This window comes from Elephantulus edwardii, unplaced genomic scaffold (genome assembly GCF_000299155.1).
Source record: "Elephantulus edwardii isolate Elephantulus edwardi_28Jun2011 unplaced genomic scaffold, EleEdw1.0 scaffold00345, whole genome shotgun sequence".
Lineage (NCBI taxonomy): Eukaryota > Metazoa > Chordata > Mammalia > Macroscelidea > Macroscelididae > Elephantulus > Elephantulus edwardii.
Window position 1 is genome coordinate 1,190,790 of NW_006400095.1, and position 15,843 is coordinate 1,206,632.

The 15,843-nt window shown below is 40.4% G+C and overlaps 1 protein-coding gene across 2 annotated transcripts in view; it reads left to right on the plus strand.

Annotated features, from left to right (window-relative positions):
• CADPS2 (Ca++-dependent secretion activator 2) overlaps positions 1–15,843 on the plus strand; it is a 637,557-nt gene that overhangs the window by 443,870 nt on the left and 177,844 nt on the right. For both annotated transcript variants that reach the window (XM_006901794.1, XM_006901793.1), the window contains 2 exons: positions 4,225–4,361; positions 7,023–7,210. In XM_006901794.1, coding sequence (XP_006901856.1) covers positions 4,225–4,361; positions 7,023–7,210 — 325 coding nt within the window. The remainder of the gene's footprint in view (positions 1–4,224; positions 4,362–7,022; positions 7,211–15,843) is intronic.

The following is a 15,843-nucleotide window of genomic DNA, read 5'->3' on the forward strand; positions in this document are numbered from 1 at the left end:
ACTTGAAGCACTTGCTGCAGAAGATCAAAGAATACAACGGTCAAGACAGATTACATCTCAACATCAAGAAAACAAAATTTCTCACCATTGGACTTATAGGCAACATCAGGAAGATGGGGAAAAGATTGAAACCATCAACAATTTCAATGAATTAGATAGATACATAGGGGATGCCACTATAGATAGATAAATAAACAGGTGTCTCCATATACATATATTAAATATATATCCAACCATCTCTCTCTCTCTCTCTCTCTCTCTCTCTCTCTATATATATATATATATATATATATATATATATAATCTCTATATATCTCTATATCTCTGTATCGTTGTTGTTGTTGTTATGTGCCATCGAGTCGCTTGCGACTCATAGGACCCTATGTACAACTGTATCTATACCATATATATATATCACTATATCCAAATAGATATGTAGATATATTTGTATTCTTGAGCCTTATATAGCAACAACAGGAAAGCAAACTCATTGGGATTAGTTACAAAGCAAGAAGTAACCCTCCGACCAAGCTCAGTGTTTCTCATTTCCTATCTGAACTCTTGACTTGGACACTTCCAGGACCTTGGATTTCTGAGCGCAGAGGCCTGGCCGTAGCCTCTGCCCGCTCAGCAGCCTCCCTTCTGCTAAATTGCCTTCTGGATTGCTAATGGTCAGCACGGGGCTTTCCCTTGTAGTGGTTTTCAAGTGAGGGTTAACTGTCTAAATTGACAGCGCCAATCTCCTTCTTCCTCCCTCTTGCCTTCCCGTGCCCCATCCCCTATTGGAAAATTTAAATTCTCAAGTTCCTTTTGAATAAAGTCTCTGTAACTTCTTCAATCTGTAGGCAAATAGTGCTGTTTATCAGTTTGAGTTTTATTCCATCCGCCGTTACCACACCTGGTGACGATGCCACATAAGATGCTGGAGCCTGTATCCAACTGTTGCCATAGAAACTCTTCCAGTATGCTCAATTACCATGCCCCACATCTGTAGTTAGTCCACAGGTTAATCATCACAATTTATGACAGTTTTGCAGAGCATTGTTTAAGCACCTATCTTGTTGGTTTGTTTTGATCATTTCCATCCTATTTCAGGAGACAAGCAGGGCTGAAATTTTCCTTTATACTGAGGCTTTGATTAGTGCAGTGAAATATTTTTCATTTAAACTAGTGTTTAAGACTAATTTTGTGTTACAATAAGCATTAATTGAAGGGGCTCTGCGTAGCCTGATTTTAAGGCAGTTCTCCAATCCTTGGGTTCAATTATGTAATTGATTTAAAATGTGTTTTCTATTTGATCCATTCAGTCTGTATCCCCTAAAAAGAAGATGTAGATATATTATGGCAGAAAGAGATGTGAAGATATGCTTTTATGAAAATAAGAAAATATTTTAATGATACCTGATTGCCCATTTTTCATTTATAAGAGAATATTGAAATCGATGATTTCTGATACAGAAATACCAAGACTGTTGGCTTCTGGGATTTCACTTGTGTTCTTCATCAATTCATGGAAATTAATGACTTACTGGCACCTGGTGAAGAACATTTGCATACAACTTTTTGCATTGTGCTTACCTGACCTGGAAAAGGAGAGGAAGGGATATTAGGGTCTCAGTTTCCAAATAGAACACTCCATTGCTGCAAATGCATTTCTCTCCCCTAGGGTCTGAACTTCAGGGAGGTTGCAAGCATTTTCTGTTTATATAGTTGTTTGTTCATAGAAGGTGAAGATTCTTTATTTTTCAAAATCTCTATTGTCATTTGAGTGCAAGCTTACAAAGTTTTTTGGATTTTCAGTGAATTATTGATACATATTCTGTTTTAGAACATCGGTTTAGATTTGCAGTGCCTGCTCACCAACTTATTTTGTGTTGCCTTTCAAATTTTTTTAAATCAACTGTTTAGTGAATGTTGCTTTTTTTCTCAGTGTCACTGTAGAACTGTGTGTTGTGGCATCTTTTTGTGATTGGCAGTAGTTAGAAAAGTTAATTGACCACCAATATGTAATTTGGAAAAGCTTGCACCATGGAAAAAACAATGATTTGGAGATAGGTAGGTAAGTAGGTAGATAGGGAGGGAGGGAGGGAGAGAGAGAGAAAATTCATCTTTTATAAATATAAAAGTAAACGATAGGCTTATGTATTTACCCATGTATTTTATTGTTAAAATGTAACTATGTTACTTAACAAAAATTACTTCTGCAAACACTGTGCAGAGAGAATCTTGAAATTTTTTTCCTTCTGAAATGTATTATTTATCCTGTCTTCAACAGATAAGTGATTAGTAGGCGTTACTTTTAACTTCTTCTTATGACCTTTTCTGGTAAGAGAAATAATGAATCAAATTCAGCAGATGTTTTTGAAAAGTAGTAATTTAGTTTCAGAAAGGCGATATTGGAAGGATTTTTCTCAGTAAGGAAAAATACAGGCATGAGGACTCTGAAATAAATTATTTAGAATACAAAATAATTTTGGGGTTTATAATAAACATACCATGTATTTTTCATTACTCTTTCACCTGCTTATCTGAGATGATTTCATATTATCATATGTTTTACTTCATTTTAGAAGACTGTCAGACAAAAGAATGAAATATAAGAGAAGCCAGAATGTCTCATTTCTCAGCTCAGGAAAAGCAGTTTAGTTTTATGTTCAGCCAATTAATTTTCATTTCCCACATGTAATATGTTTAATCATTCAAGTAGATAATTATTAAATGTAAAGGACCTCATAGGCGGCTTTTTTCCATGGATCATAATCTCACCCTTTATCTCATCAATGAACTAACTTGCTTGCTTGTTGCCTTTTGATATCTGCCATTGATGTGCTATGACTTAGTTTATCTTTTTTTTACAAAAATGTGATTCTGAAGACCCTTCAGCTTGAATTATATAGTTCTTCCATCTACAAATATGGCTGAAAGTTAAACTTGACATGGATCAATATGATCTGGGGCTAAATACCTAAATGTGACTGATTATGTTAGCATCATGTCCACAGATCAATATTGAGTTTTATTATGAGCCTGATTCTATAATTGAGTTTAATCAATAAACCTGCCTCCTTCCCTTTGCGATTTTAAGATTGTACAATACAGGTTTTTAAAACTACATTTAGAATTCTTCTCTTGCAATGACCAGATTTTATTTGCTATCATTTAATTTCAAGCAGTAATAAAAATTCAACCCACTTTTCTCTTGCTAACTGATGGCTTGCCCCAATATGGGCTATGTTTCTAGCAGCTAATGTTGTAACACCCCAACCCTCTTTGGGCGGTGTCTGGCTTTTTCTAGCTATACTTAATAATAACTCACATTGAAGACTTTGACAAAACATGCCATTAATGAAAGCAATCATAAAAGCTTGCCTTTTGATAAACCCGCAGGGTCCACAGGCGTGGAAAGAGCCAATCTTGAAAGAACAATAACTTTGGGCCTTTGATTGAAGTGCCATTTGGGACGTTGGGCTTTGTCTGCATATTTGCACAAACATGATGCTGCTTTTTTCTTGTCCTTAAACTTGAAGCTTGAGAGCATTCATTGCCATTTCTACATTAAGGTTGGTCCCATTAAAAGCTCCTCACAAAAAGAAGACTGGAAATGATCCAGCTGAATCTTGTGTGCTCATTTCTGCCCTGGTTTGCCATTTGGAAAGCAGGCTTCTAGCCACCATTGCTATTTTATTTTTTGTGCCTATGAATAGACCTGGGTCCTTTTCCAGTCAAGCCTTTCAATAAATATACATGTAAAATGCATTAGCCTTCCATAAGATTGGAAAATAAGTACATTCCTGTGATGTACATTAAAAGTAGCCCGGAAGGAAAATGGAATTTTTTTCCAAGTAATTTATGTCCTATCATCTTTATCTAGGCTTCAAAAATATGCCATTTATATGCTTATACCAAGTAAGTATAAATGGAAGATTGGCTGTGTGAACATCAGAGATAGAAATTGTGTACTACTCAAACTGTATTTGTGGATTACTTAATGTTGTTTACCGTCAAGTTAGAGTGCACTCGTAGCTGGCCCATCTGCGGGTTTTCAGAGGCACTAAATTGCACGGGAAGAGATTGCCCATTTTTCCCCAAGGAGCAGCTGGTAGTTTTGAACCGAATGCCTTTAGGTTGACAGTGCACCTCCTTTCCACTAAGCCACCAGAGCTTTCTTTGTTCATTACTAACTCAGGCGAATCAATGTGTGTGCACTTCTCTTGACTTGTACAGACGCAGATCGTTTCCAGAAACATGGGATGGATGAGTTTATTTCTGCTAATCCCGGCAAGCTGGACCACGCCTTTCTTTTTCGAATACTCCAGAGACAGACTTTGGATCACAGACTAAATGATTCCTATTCTTGTTTGGTGAGTACAAGTCTTATCTAGTGCCCCCTCCCACCTCACTCCCAAAAAAGGATCAGAATAAAAGATTTTTAAAAGCGAGAGATTCTTGCTATGAAATGGCACGCTAGTGCTGATCCATTTCATAATTGGATTTGGAGTTCAGCATAAATGATTGCAATCAGTGGCTTCGTTGAAAATGCTCCCACTAAAGGTCACCGCTATGCCACTCAGTAAACATGCACATCGGCAAAAGGAGACACCAGGCTGTGACTTAGCACTCTGCCCAGGAGAAACCAAAAAAGCTTTGGGGAAGAAAAAGACATCTTTGTTAGGATTTAATGTATTAGGATTTACTAGCACCTGGAAAACTCTAGACAAATTTGTTTTAATATTTTTATTGGTTTTCATACAGTAATTCCTTTACATTATGTTCTGTTCATATACTTTGTGTTTTATACAATCTTCCAGTCACATTGTGTTTCATACACTCATTCATTTCAAGGTTTAAATTCCACTCACTAGATGTTGATACCTTACACTTCTCTCGTTTGGTCCTAGAAAGGCATCCTAATGGACAAGAGGAAAGGTGGGCAGGGTAGATGATGTGGTAGGGCCTTAGTAGAGAGCCCCTGGATGGTGCAGTTCACACACGTGGTTTCTAGCCTGAAAGATCACTGGTTTGATTCCACCAGAAGCACCATGAAATACCTGCTTCTAAAAAATAAGCCACTGAAAACTCACGGGGCACAGTTCTCCCCTGACCCACACATGGGATTGCCCTGAGTGCGAATTCACTCAGTGGCAGTAAACCCTGGGAGTGACAGAGGCAAGCTCTGGTTCTGTGGAGCCCTCAGAAGATCATGGACTTAGGGTTTAAAAGAGAAAAAAAAAAATAGAGAAAATAATCAAGCTATACCTAAACTGTTATTTAACAAATCTGTGACCAATACTCAGAAAAAACCTATAGTTACTTTTGCAGAGGACTTCTCACAATCTTAAAATACAGAGATTAAATGTTATAATTTGTGAATTATGGGCATCTTTGCAAAGGTATATTGTCTCAAAGTAATTCCTTAGAACATCTTGTAGATTGAAGGTGACCTTTTTCTATCATTTCAGTGTCTTGGCTATGCAACGTGGTTGCTCCCAACAATAAAATTGGGTTTTATTTAAAATGTGATTTGGGGCAGGGTGTGCCCCGAAGCCATCTGAGATATTTTAGAAAAGAGGAACACATGAAATAATGCAGTGCTATGATCACACTAGCGTCTGCCCATTCCTTTGTAGACTCTAAGTACATGTTACTCTGTGAAAGTCTGTGTAGGAAGCTCATCCAGGTCCGGCTTGGCATACTAAAGCCCTGTGATAACTTCCCATGGACAAGCATGCCCAGAGCGAGTATCAGCAAAAGACAATTCTCCCAGAGTTGCTAACTTATCAGGAGTTGCTGTTTAAAGTTGTTCTATTTGTATTATTCAGGAAGACTTTGTGGTTGTCTTCATGAATAATATAAATACAGTCTAAAAGAGCACAACAGTCGGTCCTCAACTGTGTAGAGAAGGGAGCAGAACAGGTATGATTAGAAAGGGTTGAAGACAAGGTGACCTTAGATGTCAACTTATAGGATTACCCTGCCCCTTCTTATAGTTCTCCATTCTCCTTTCTTTCTCTTTATTTTATATTAACCTCTGTAAATCCACATAATATATGGACCCAATTTCCAGCTTAGTTCTACCTATCCAACCAGGCTGCACCAGATTCGAGCATGCACCCAAATGTGTCTCCTTTCATGAGGTATTGTCATACTGATCAAAGAAAAATAAAATGGGGGGAACAAATATCCCAGGGATTTAAGGGCCCAAGCATTCATACAACCACTGAACTTGAAAAAGTTTTCTATATATTTTATAAAATGCTTTTGGTTAGGAGGCAATTTCAGAGTGTCTGCTTCACTTTTCTCCTTATATAGTTGATTCACAGGGAGATTGAGATTAAAGTTTTGTTTAAATGTCATATTACTGTTTGTAATTGACAATTTAGATACTGCAGATGAGTCAGGACAGAAGAGAATAAATAATATGTTGCCCAGACCTTACTGTGTCAATATAGCAAAACTAGGAAGTGTTAGAAGGGGAGATTTGGTGCTGTAATCCCTGTGGAGTTGTCCTGCTAGCTCAAAGGCAGAGTCTGTCTGGCAGGTTGAATCCATAAGTAGCTCCTTGGAAGAAAGATACACAATCTCCTCCCCTGTTAGTTACGTCTGTAGAAACCAAGTGGAGGATCTTCTTTGAGTCAGTTCCAACTCTGTAGCAAAGAGTGATTATTAGCTTGTCAAGTGTCCCAAGCCTGAAAGTTGCTGTTGTACCACTGAGGCGGAGCCAACTCATAGCAGGTTTTCAGAGATGATAAATTGCAAGGGAGGAGGTTGCTCATCATTCTGTGGAGTGTTGGTGGATTTGAACCATGTTCCTTTGAGTTGGCAGTGCAACTCCTTCACATTAAGTCACCAAAGCTCCAACATGAAAGTCACTCCTCTTAAGAAAGCATGGCACACCACTAATGAAGGTCCAAAGACTGTACATGCGGCTGCTGTTTATTTTACACTGCCTCAGAGTGCCTATGAGAATCAAATCTTAATACACCAAGAAATCTTTCTTTCTTTCTTTGTATTTCCTTTTGCAGGGTTGGTTTAGCCCTGGCCAAGTCTTTGTGTTAGATGAGTACTGTGCACGTTACGGCGTGAGGGGCTGTCACAGACATCTCTGCTACCTTACAGAACTGATGGAACATTCAGAAAACGGTGCTGTCATCGACCCGACCCTGCTCCATTACAGCTTTGCATTCTGTGCCTCTCACGTGCATGGCAACAGGTATTTTCACTTGCAAACGCATGGTGACTTTCAGAGGGTTGACTTGGGAAGAGAGAGAGAAAAAAATATGTTTTGCCATTATCACCTAGTAACCAATTTCAAATAGCAAACACTTCTCGGGGAAAGGGGGAAAAAAATCCCACAAAGAAAAAAAATGTACATCAATATGCTGTCAATTTAGGTGGGCTGCACTAAAGGTTTCTTTCTGCCATTAAAGCCACTTGAGAGAGAGAGGTGGGATAGAAAGTCTGTGAGATTTGAAACAGCCTTTTAGTTTGTGTTACCTCCTAATGGGTTCTGCACAGCTTAAGTGTCAATATGTGTTTGTATTTTAATGCATGTGTATGCCTGGGGAGACTTCGTTAGGTTTGTTTATATCTAATGATCCTTGCTTTTCTGCTGTTGAATAAACTCTACATTGATTTACGAAAAGGAAAAAAAAAAAGACCATAAGATTTATGTTTCCTCTCTGCAAGACCTTCCCATAGTCTCCACTTCAGGAACAACTCAACTCATTGAGTCAGAACCAACTGAAACTATAATTGACCCTCCACTTGGTTTCTGAGACTGTAATTTGCACAAAAGGAAATTGTCCATCCTTCTCCTGTGGAGCTCCTGGTGTATTTGAAACCCTAAAGATGCACCCCCTTTGAGCTAGCAAAGCTGTCTGCGGACCACAGCACCAGCATCCCCTTTATTCAAGCCCTGTCTCTAATACTTTCCATCAGTGATCCCACTTCTCCTTTACCAAAACAGAATAAAAAAATCCTCAGAGCTAGACTACCCCATAATCATGTACTCCTGGGTCTAGAAATATGTCCCTACCACTCTCCCTCCCTGTCTCCAAATTGTGAGGGCTCCTCCTGTCCAGGAAGTAGCCCTCGTAAGTGTTGACAATACTTGAGTCATTCCTTCTCCCTCTTTGCACTCCTTCCTTGCTTCCTACAAACTTCACTGAGCTTCAACAAGGCTCACAACACAGCATGAGATTCAAGTGAGTCTAAGGCAGAACACAGAGGTCCAAACAGTACTCACTCAACGTTTGACATTGGTCAAACGTCAGCTTCTCCATCTTTAAAAAATGGCATAACATCTCTTTCATAAGTTGTAGTAACTGCTTACATGCAACCACTTAAAATAGTATTTAAAAAAAAAGTAGTAGCTCAGAACTCATTTTCTCCCCAGTATTTTACTTGGTCAAGGTATATTCTCTTTATCTTCTGAACCAAACTTCCCTTATGGTGTTCTCCATCTGGCTTCTGGCTCTTCTTCTCCTAATAGACTTCCTTGAAATGGCCTGCCTAAATCTCTAAGCCTAAAATTGTCTATATGCGTTTGTAGTAAATGTAGTAATTTTGGTAAAGTAGGAATATTAAACCTATTCTTAGGCTTCACTTTCTTTATCTCTTTCAAAAGGTGAGTTTTGTGGGCAGAGTGAGAGGTTGAGGAAATTAGGAAAGATCCTGTGGGGTCCTGAAAAGTGGGGTAACAATGGACGTGGATCAATGGTGACTAATTTTATTAAAATATTTATGGGAATGTGAAATGAAACACAATGTGTGAAACACTATATATATCTATATCTATGTGTCTATCTTCATCTGTATACCTATATTAGATAGATGATAGATAGATAGATAGATAGATAGACAGATAGATAGATAGATAAAGATGAGAGAGAGAGAGAGAGCAACATGGTGTATAAGAATTTTGTATGAAACCTAATATAAAATGAAATACATTTTTTAAAAGAGTTGATACCATGGACCAGCCCACGTCCCACGTTCTTAACGTGCTGTTCGTCCACCCGGAGCAGCACTCTCCAGCCTCACCTCCTGGTCCTTTAACCATCTTTACCAGTAGTTCCTGCTCCTCTTGACACATAAGTATGTCCTTCCCACTATCATCCTGAAAAAGATCCCTTCTTTCTGAGAACCTTTCTGTGTCAGTAATCATGTCACCTTCCATAGCTTCCATTATAACTCACTTTTTTTGGTAAACTCTGTTTTCTGGATCTCTGTTACAGTTGATATGTTGAATATCCTTGCTGTAACTTTAAATTCTATCTATATAAAATAAAACTCATCATTTCACTGCACGACTTCCTGTACCTTTTTTAGCTCCTAGCAAGGTACTTGGCACAAAGTAAAATGCGTGGTAAATATCTGATGGATGAATAAATGATTTCTTTGTTTGGGCTAGCAACACTTCCATTTTTGACTGATTCATTTGATTGACTCGTTCTTTTCTTCTGCCTCTTAAGGTCAGCTTATTGCTGTGTTAAATGTTCTATCTCCACAATATTCCTTTCCCTCCTCTTGACCCACACATCCATTGCTGTTACTTTCTTGTCAACTATCACTTCTTTTTCTTGCCTAAACATCTCCGTCCTTCTCTTTGCTGCACCTCTGTCGCTGTGGTGATCTATCCATTGGCATCAAAATTGCAGAACAATTTCTATTATACTCCAAGATGTTCTGTAATTCCATTTTAATGAGTCAATCAGAAATAGAATGCAAGTTATAGAATCATGTTACCATCCCAGTAAGAATCCAAAGGTGTTTTCTACATAATTTAATCCAAGTAGGCACTATGAGTGGTCAACTCAATGGCACATAAACAACAACAGCAGTTTAGTTGTTCTCTATGGACTATCTTCCCACCTCTTCCAAGTTTGTAAAAGCTGAGTGTCACAAAACTCTCCTATGAAGACTGAATTCATTCAAGCACAGAAGTTATTTCATAAGCTTTCTCAGTTATTTCATGATCTTTGCCAGTAATCATGGTAAACACACATATGCTTCTGTTCTACAGGATTGCACTTTAAAGACAAACACTAGGTCTCATTCATCTGATGTCCTCTGTAGACCCTAACGTGGTCATTCGAATATTGCTGTTTCATGATAAATATTTGCCAAAGACCCCACCACTGCCATTTTCCAGCCCACAATAAACAGGTCTGTCTCTAGTCTCAGAATCCATTCAGACTTCTAACTCCTTAGGAAACTCAGCCATGCTTGGACATTTGTAGCATGTTGCAGATTGAAGTAGTGTCCTGATAATCCCAAACTAAGCCCTGTGGATGCAGCAAGCTGAGGAAAGTAAGCAACCCGAACAGGATGGCTATTCTGTGAAAGCCACTGTCAGGGACTGTTCTCCTAAAACTATCCCATAGTTCCTGGCCCCATCTTTGTTCTCCTGAGCAATGATTACCCACAGATTGATGTCTCTCATGAGACAGCTCTGTGAAATGGGCAAACATGATTACAGAAAACCCAAGGAGTATTCTATGGCCATATAGATGTCTTTTAGTCATTGTTAGAGGAAAGGGAAATGAAATTGACAACACTGAATAAGTAAGAAATGTAGCTACCGCACTCCCAAGATGTATAGTTACTGCCACCACCGAGAAGGCAGCCTTGTTTGAATCTTCAGCTTCTCTTTGTTGTTTTGCTGCAGTGAAACTTTTGTTTTCACTCTCACGGTACTCCGTGAAGTGTAATTTGAGGCTATGTTTCTGTGTTCGTGCATTGTGTTGACTTATTATTACATATGCTTTTCCAGGAAGCTTAATGTACTTGCATATTGTGGTACCTCTGGATGATGTTTAGACCAGAAAAATGTGAGTCTCTCTTTTGATGCAACATTTTGATAATAAGTAGTTTAAGAAGAAAAATGGTTTGAGTTTCTGAGGCATTTGAACCACAAATTACCTGAGAAAAAGATTCAAGTTGTCAAGTTGTTGTTCTGTTCCTTGTAATGTTTGGTCTCACACAGATGCCATTGAGAAATGTCATGCTGCCCCAAAGAAGGGATAGGGATAAAAAGATCCCCTCCTTGCTCCTGGCTCAGGAATTGACTGACTGACTCGTCGTGGCGGAACCACTTAACCTGTCTGAGACTCAAGAGTTCTCTTCTGTCAGAGGAGGCGGAAGAAGTGAAAATGTGAAGATGCTGGAAATTGGTCAGATGAAGTATTGGTATTGAGTGTTGTTACCATTCTAAAGAGCATCTCTGTCACTCAGCACAAGGATGTAAATCCGGAGACTTGGGAAGTAGAGAGTTAGGCTCTGATGGTGTTCTCGTTGTGTACCAAGTCCAAGTTTATTTTTTTTTACTCAAAGCAACTCCATGGGCTCTAACAGAACAGAACAGAACTGCCCCACAGATTATTCATGTAGTAACCTTTACAGAATCAGTGCCATGGGTCTGCTTTCTTTCATTATTATTATTCATTTTAATGAAAATTTGTAGAGATTTTGAATTTCCATTCATCTACAACATCAACAGTCTTCCAAGCATCCTGAAAAATCTACAACCAGGAGAGGATCAAATAGATGAATGGGACCTTCTAAGAATCAAATCCCTATGCACTTCCAAAATCTTCTCCAACAGGGTAAAAAGGGACGCCACAGACTGGGAAAATGTATTTGGTAATGACATGTCTGATAAGGGTCTACTTTCTATAGAACCACTCAACTCATTGCCATCGAGTCAGAACGAATTGATGGCCAACCTTCAGTGGGTTTTTGAGACCATGAATTACATGAGAGGAGGGCACCCTCCTCTCAGTGCCGGTGGTAGATTTGAACCAACACTGAGGCACAGCCTTGGAGTTACGAGTGCAGCTCCCCAGTGCAGCAGGCCACAGCTGAGTGAGTTCCAACTGCCACCTAGCAGTTAGCAGCTGCGGCTTAACTGATGTTCTGCCGGGACCCCTTGGGGCAGTGGTATATTATCATACTCAAAACGCATTGCTCTCAAGTCACAACTCACCCATAGCTGACCCTCTAGCAGGTTGTAGAGGTTGTCAGTGACACAGGAGGAAATCACCTGTAGAAATATCTCCAGTGGCATCCACTTCCTAAACAGCGTGCCTGTAGAAACTCTATGAACTTTGATAAATGTCAATATTTGTAGAGGGCCTTCAGGCCTTTTGTTCATAGGGTTGCTATGAGTCGACTCAAAGGCCATCAACAACTGTCATTATCCCCTTAATTTGTTTTCTAATGAATATTCATTATTCTAGTCACTGTTCAGCCCTTCTGGTCTAGTAAAGAGCTGTACTCCCAACCTGAAGCCATGTGGTTCTTACCTACCAGCTGCTCCATGGGAGAAAGATAGACAGTCTCCTCCTGTGTCATTTACTGCTTCTGAAAACCCACTGGAGGGTCAGCTGTGGGTCAGTGCCAACTCAATGGTACACAACAGCAACGAAGGAGTAGTCAAATTCTAGTAATGCGAAGATGGGCATCTCTCGCCTGGCTCTGTAACAGATGTCAGGTGTACGGATTTTTGTTACTACTGCCCATGTCAAGCCTGCCTTTTTCTTCAGTGTGCACCATAGTCTTTTTTTTTTAACAGTCAGTTTTCTAAACCTATCAAGGCACACGTTCAGATAGTCATTTTGCTCATTATCTGAACCACCTCTGTGAGACCCTCAAAAGGAAATAAAGAGAAAGGGACTACTGCCTTTTGTCATTGCCGCGAGTGAAGGACACCAGTGCTCTCTGGATTTGAATTTTTTCCAGGAACACAGTTGCTGAGGCCTCTAGGTGTGTCCCCTCCGTTAGAAACACATTTTCTCTGAATAGCATGCTGAGTGTTTCAGGAATAAAAGAGTAGAGTTACGCAGGAAAGGTCTGGCTGGTGCTGAGAACGACGAAGAGAAAGAGAAAAGAGAAGAAAGAAAAAGTGAGTCAAGGACAGGAATCGGCGCTCCTCCGAGATGATAGCTTCGCACATCCTTGAATAGCGCAGCCATTCGCACAGCGACAGAGTGTGGAGGGCGACAGGAAGCAGAAGAGGCCTCCTCAGACGTCGCTTGGGGGGCAGAGTTCTAGGCTGATGCGCTGATACATCCTGGCTTTGTAAGTCACGCTGAGGATGAAGAAACTAAAGCTGCACCACAAAATGGCTTTTGTGTCTCCGGGTAACGTGTGATATGCAGGATACACACAGACGCTTCCTGGTCTAGTAGGCTGACCTTGGAGCTGCCCTGAGCCTGACAAAGGCCAGCTCAGATGCACTCGCTTTCAAGTGCAGGGTACACGGGTGCAGACGTGACTGTCCTTTGGATCTAAACTCATCCCTGTTTCCTCTGTGGCCCCGGTCACAGCGCAGAGAGGTGGGCAGCCTCAGTGGGCACCAGTCAAATGGTTGTCTCCTGAAGCCTCTGTCTTCACAAGTGCTCACCTTACCCCCGGCGCTGGCAATTCAGAAACTCTGCCTCCGCTTCCTGCCTTGCCTTTTAGAGACAGTAATTCATACTTTTTTTTTTCTAAAAGCACAGATAATTGTATCAAACAGGCTCATCAGAAAGCTTTATTATTACTTCTTGATTCAGAGGAGCCATTCTGCGCACAGAACTTCCTTTGTCTCAAGTGGTTGGAATCCACAAGCAGCTCAGTGGGAAATGATGGGTTCCCCCACCCCCCGACAGTAAAGTTTCCAGCCTCAGAAACCCAATGGAGGAGTCCCTCTAAATTGGTACCAACTCAACAACACCATCACCAACTATGACCTAAAGAGTTGTTGTTGTTGTTGTGTGACTCACAGCGACCCTATGTACAACAGCCCTAAACTCTGTTCTGTCCTGTGCCAATTGCACTGTTTCCAACACTCCCATCCCGATTACCCCAGTCACTGAATCAGTCCATCTCATAGAGGGCCTTCCTCTCCTGCGCTGTCCCTCCACCCTCCCAAGCATGATGTCCTTCTCCAAGGACCAGTCCCTCCTGACAACATGTCCAAAATATGTTAGACTGAGCCTCAGAATCCTTGCCTCCAAGGAGCAGCGCGCTTTGGAAAAGAGTGTTAAGTGTACCATGGACTACTAAGAAAACAAACAGATTTATCCTGGAGAGGGTTAAACCAGACCTAAAGAGTAGACTATAAAAATATCATACAAATTATAAAATTAGAGACTGACTTCAGGTGATAGGTCGAATATCAGAAGCTAGATTATTCTCATATATTGTTATTATTGCTGCTGCTGCTGCTGTCATGTCCCATCGAGTCAGAACTAAAACATAGCTGACTCGCTCTTGAGATATTAGAAGCTGTAACTCACGTGGGAGGAGATTGCCTCTTCTTCTCCCACAGAGCAGCAGAGATTCAAAGATGACTTTGGGATTGCAGCAGAGCTTGCCACGTGGCCACCAGAGCTCCCTTCGTATGGTCTAGGTGGCAGATTCCAGCCTAGAACCTGCTCTGGTTGCACTTGCCTTGATCTTGACTCATAGTGACCCTCTGTGTGTGTGTGCACAGGGACATGCAGGCTGGAACTGCCCCAGGGGTTTGCAAAGCTGTGACCTTTCAGAAGCAGGTCACCAGCCCTTGTCTCCCAAGGTCCACTGTGTGGGTTTGAAATGACAGCCTTTTTACTGATGGTTGACTGATGAACCATTTGAACCACACAGAAACTCAGTCTGCATGCTACCTATGTGCCCAGGCAGAAAAGACAGGCATCCTCTCAGTATTAGGGACCCTTTTTTATTTCTATCAAAATTAGTAATGATAGTTTTGTTGCTGTTGTTATATGATTGTGAGTCAGAATCGACTCATAACTGACATCCAAGCAGATATATGCACACCCATGTTTATCGCGGCTTTGTTCACAATAGCAAGGAGTTGGAAACAACCTAAGTGCCCATCAACAAACGAATGGATAGAGAAGCTGTGGTATATTCACACAATGGAATACTATGCTGCATTGAAAAGCAAGGAACTCATGCAATATTATTCAAAATTGGTGACTCTCGAGGACATTATGCTGAGTGAAATATCTCAGTCACAAAAGGAAAATACTGCATGGTGTCACTGTTGTAGAAAGTGACTGACATCAGGTTTGGGGTAAGACTGAGAAAAACTGGATAGATTATGTATACTAAATTGAAACAGATGAGGGAGAGAACAGTTTAAAAGTGATATAAGATAGCATATTATGATTATCACAGGACTCCAGAATTAAGGTTGCATAGTGGAGTGCTTTTGGAACAGGGTGGGCAGGGGCAGGGGTGAGGGGATTATATACCAATGAAGAAGTTTATCTTTTGCTTTTCAAAGAGAGGAGCAAACTGGTAGGAGGGGGGGGTAAAGAAAAAAGTGCAACAATGAATGAATGAAAATCCAAAATCTCTGTAAATGTTAATTAAAATTAATAAAATAAAATTTTAATTTTTTTTTAAAATCAGCTCATAGCTGACCTACAGTGGGTTTGCAGAGGCCATAAATCATTAAGGAGGAAGTTGCCTGTCTTCTAGCCAGCTTTGAGGCACCTGCCTTTGGGTTGACAGCACAACCCTTTACCGACAGCTCTCTACCTCCTGCTCATCCATCACATCTCAGTCCAAAGGAATCCTTCCCTGATGCCCCAGACTAGGTCGGATCCTTGTTCTTCTGCCTTCCTAGACGTCATCACTAGAACTGTACCTTTTTTTTAAATTTTTACTTTATATTAGTTTGCTAATCCACCAGGGGTGTGTCCTGTCTCCATACCTTTTCAACCTGTATGCAGAACAGATCATCCGGGAGGCTGGGCTCTATGAGGAGAAATATGGGGTCAAGATTGGTGGACGATATATCAACAACCTGCATTATGCGGATGACACAACCCTGCTTGCTGAAACTGA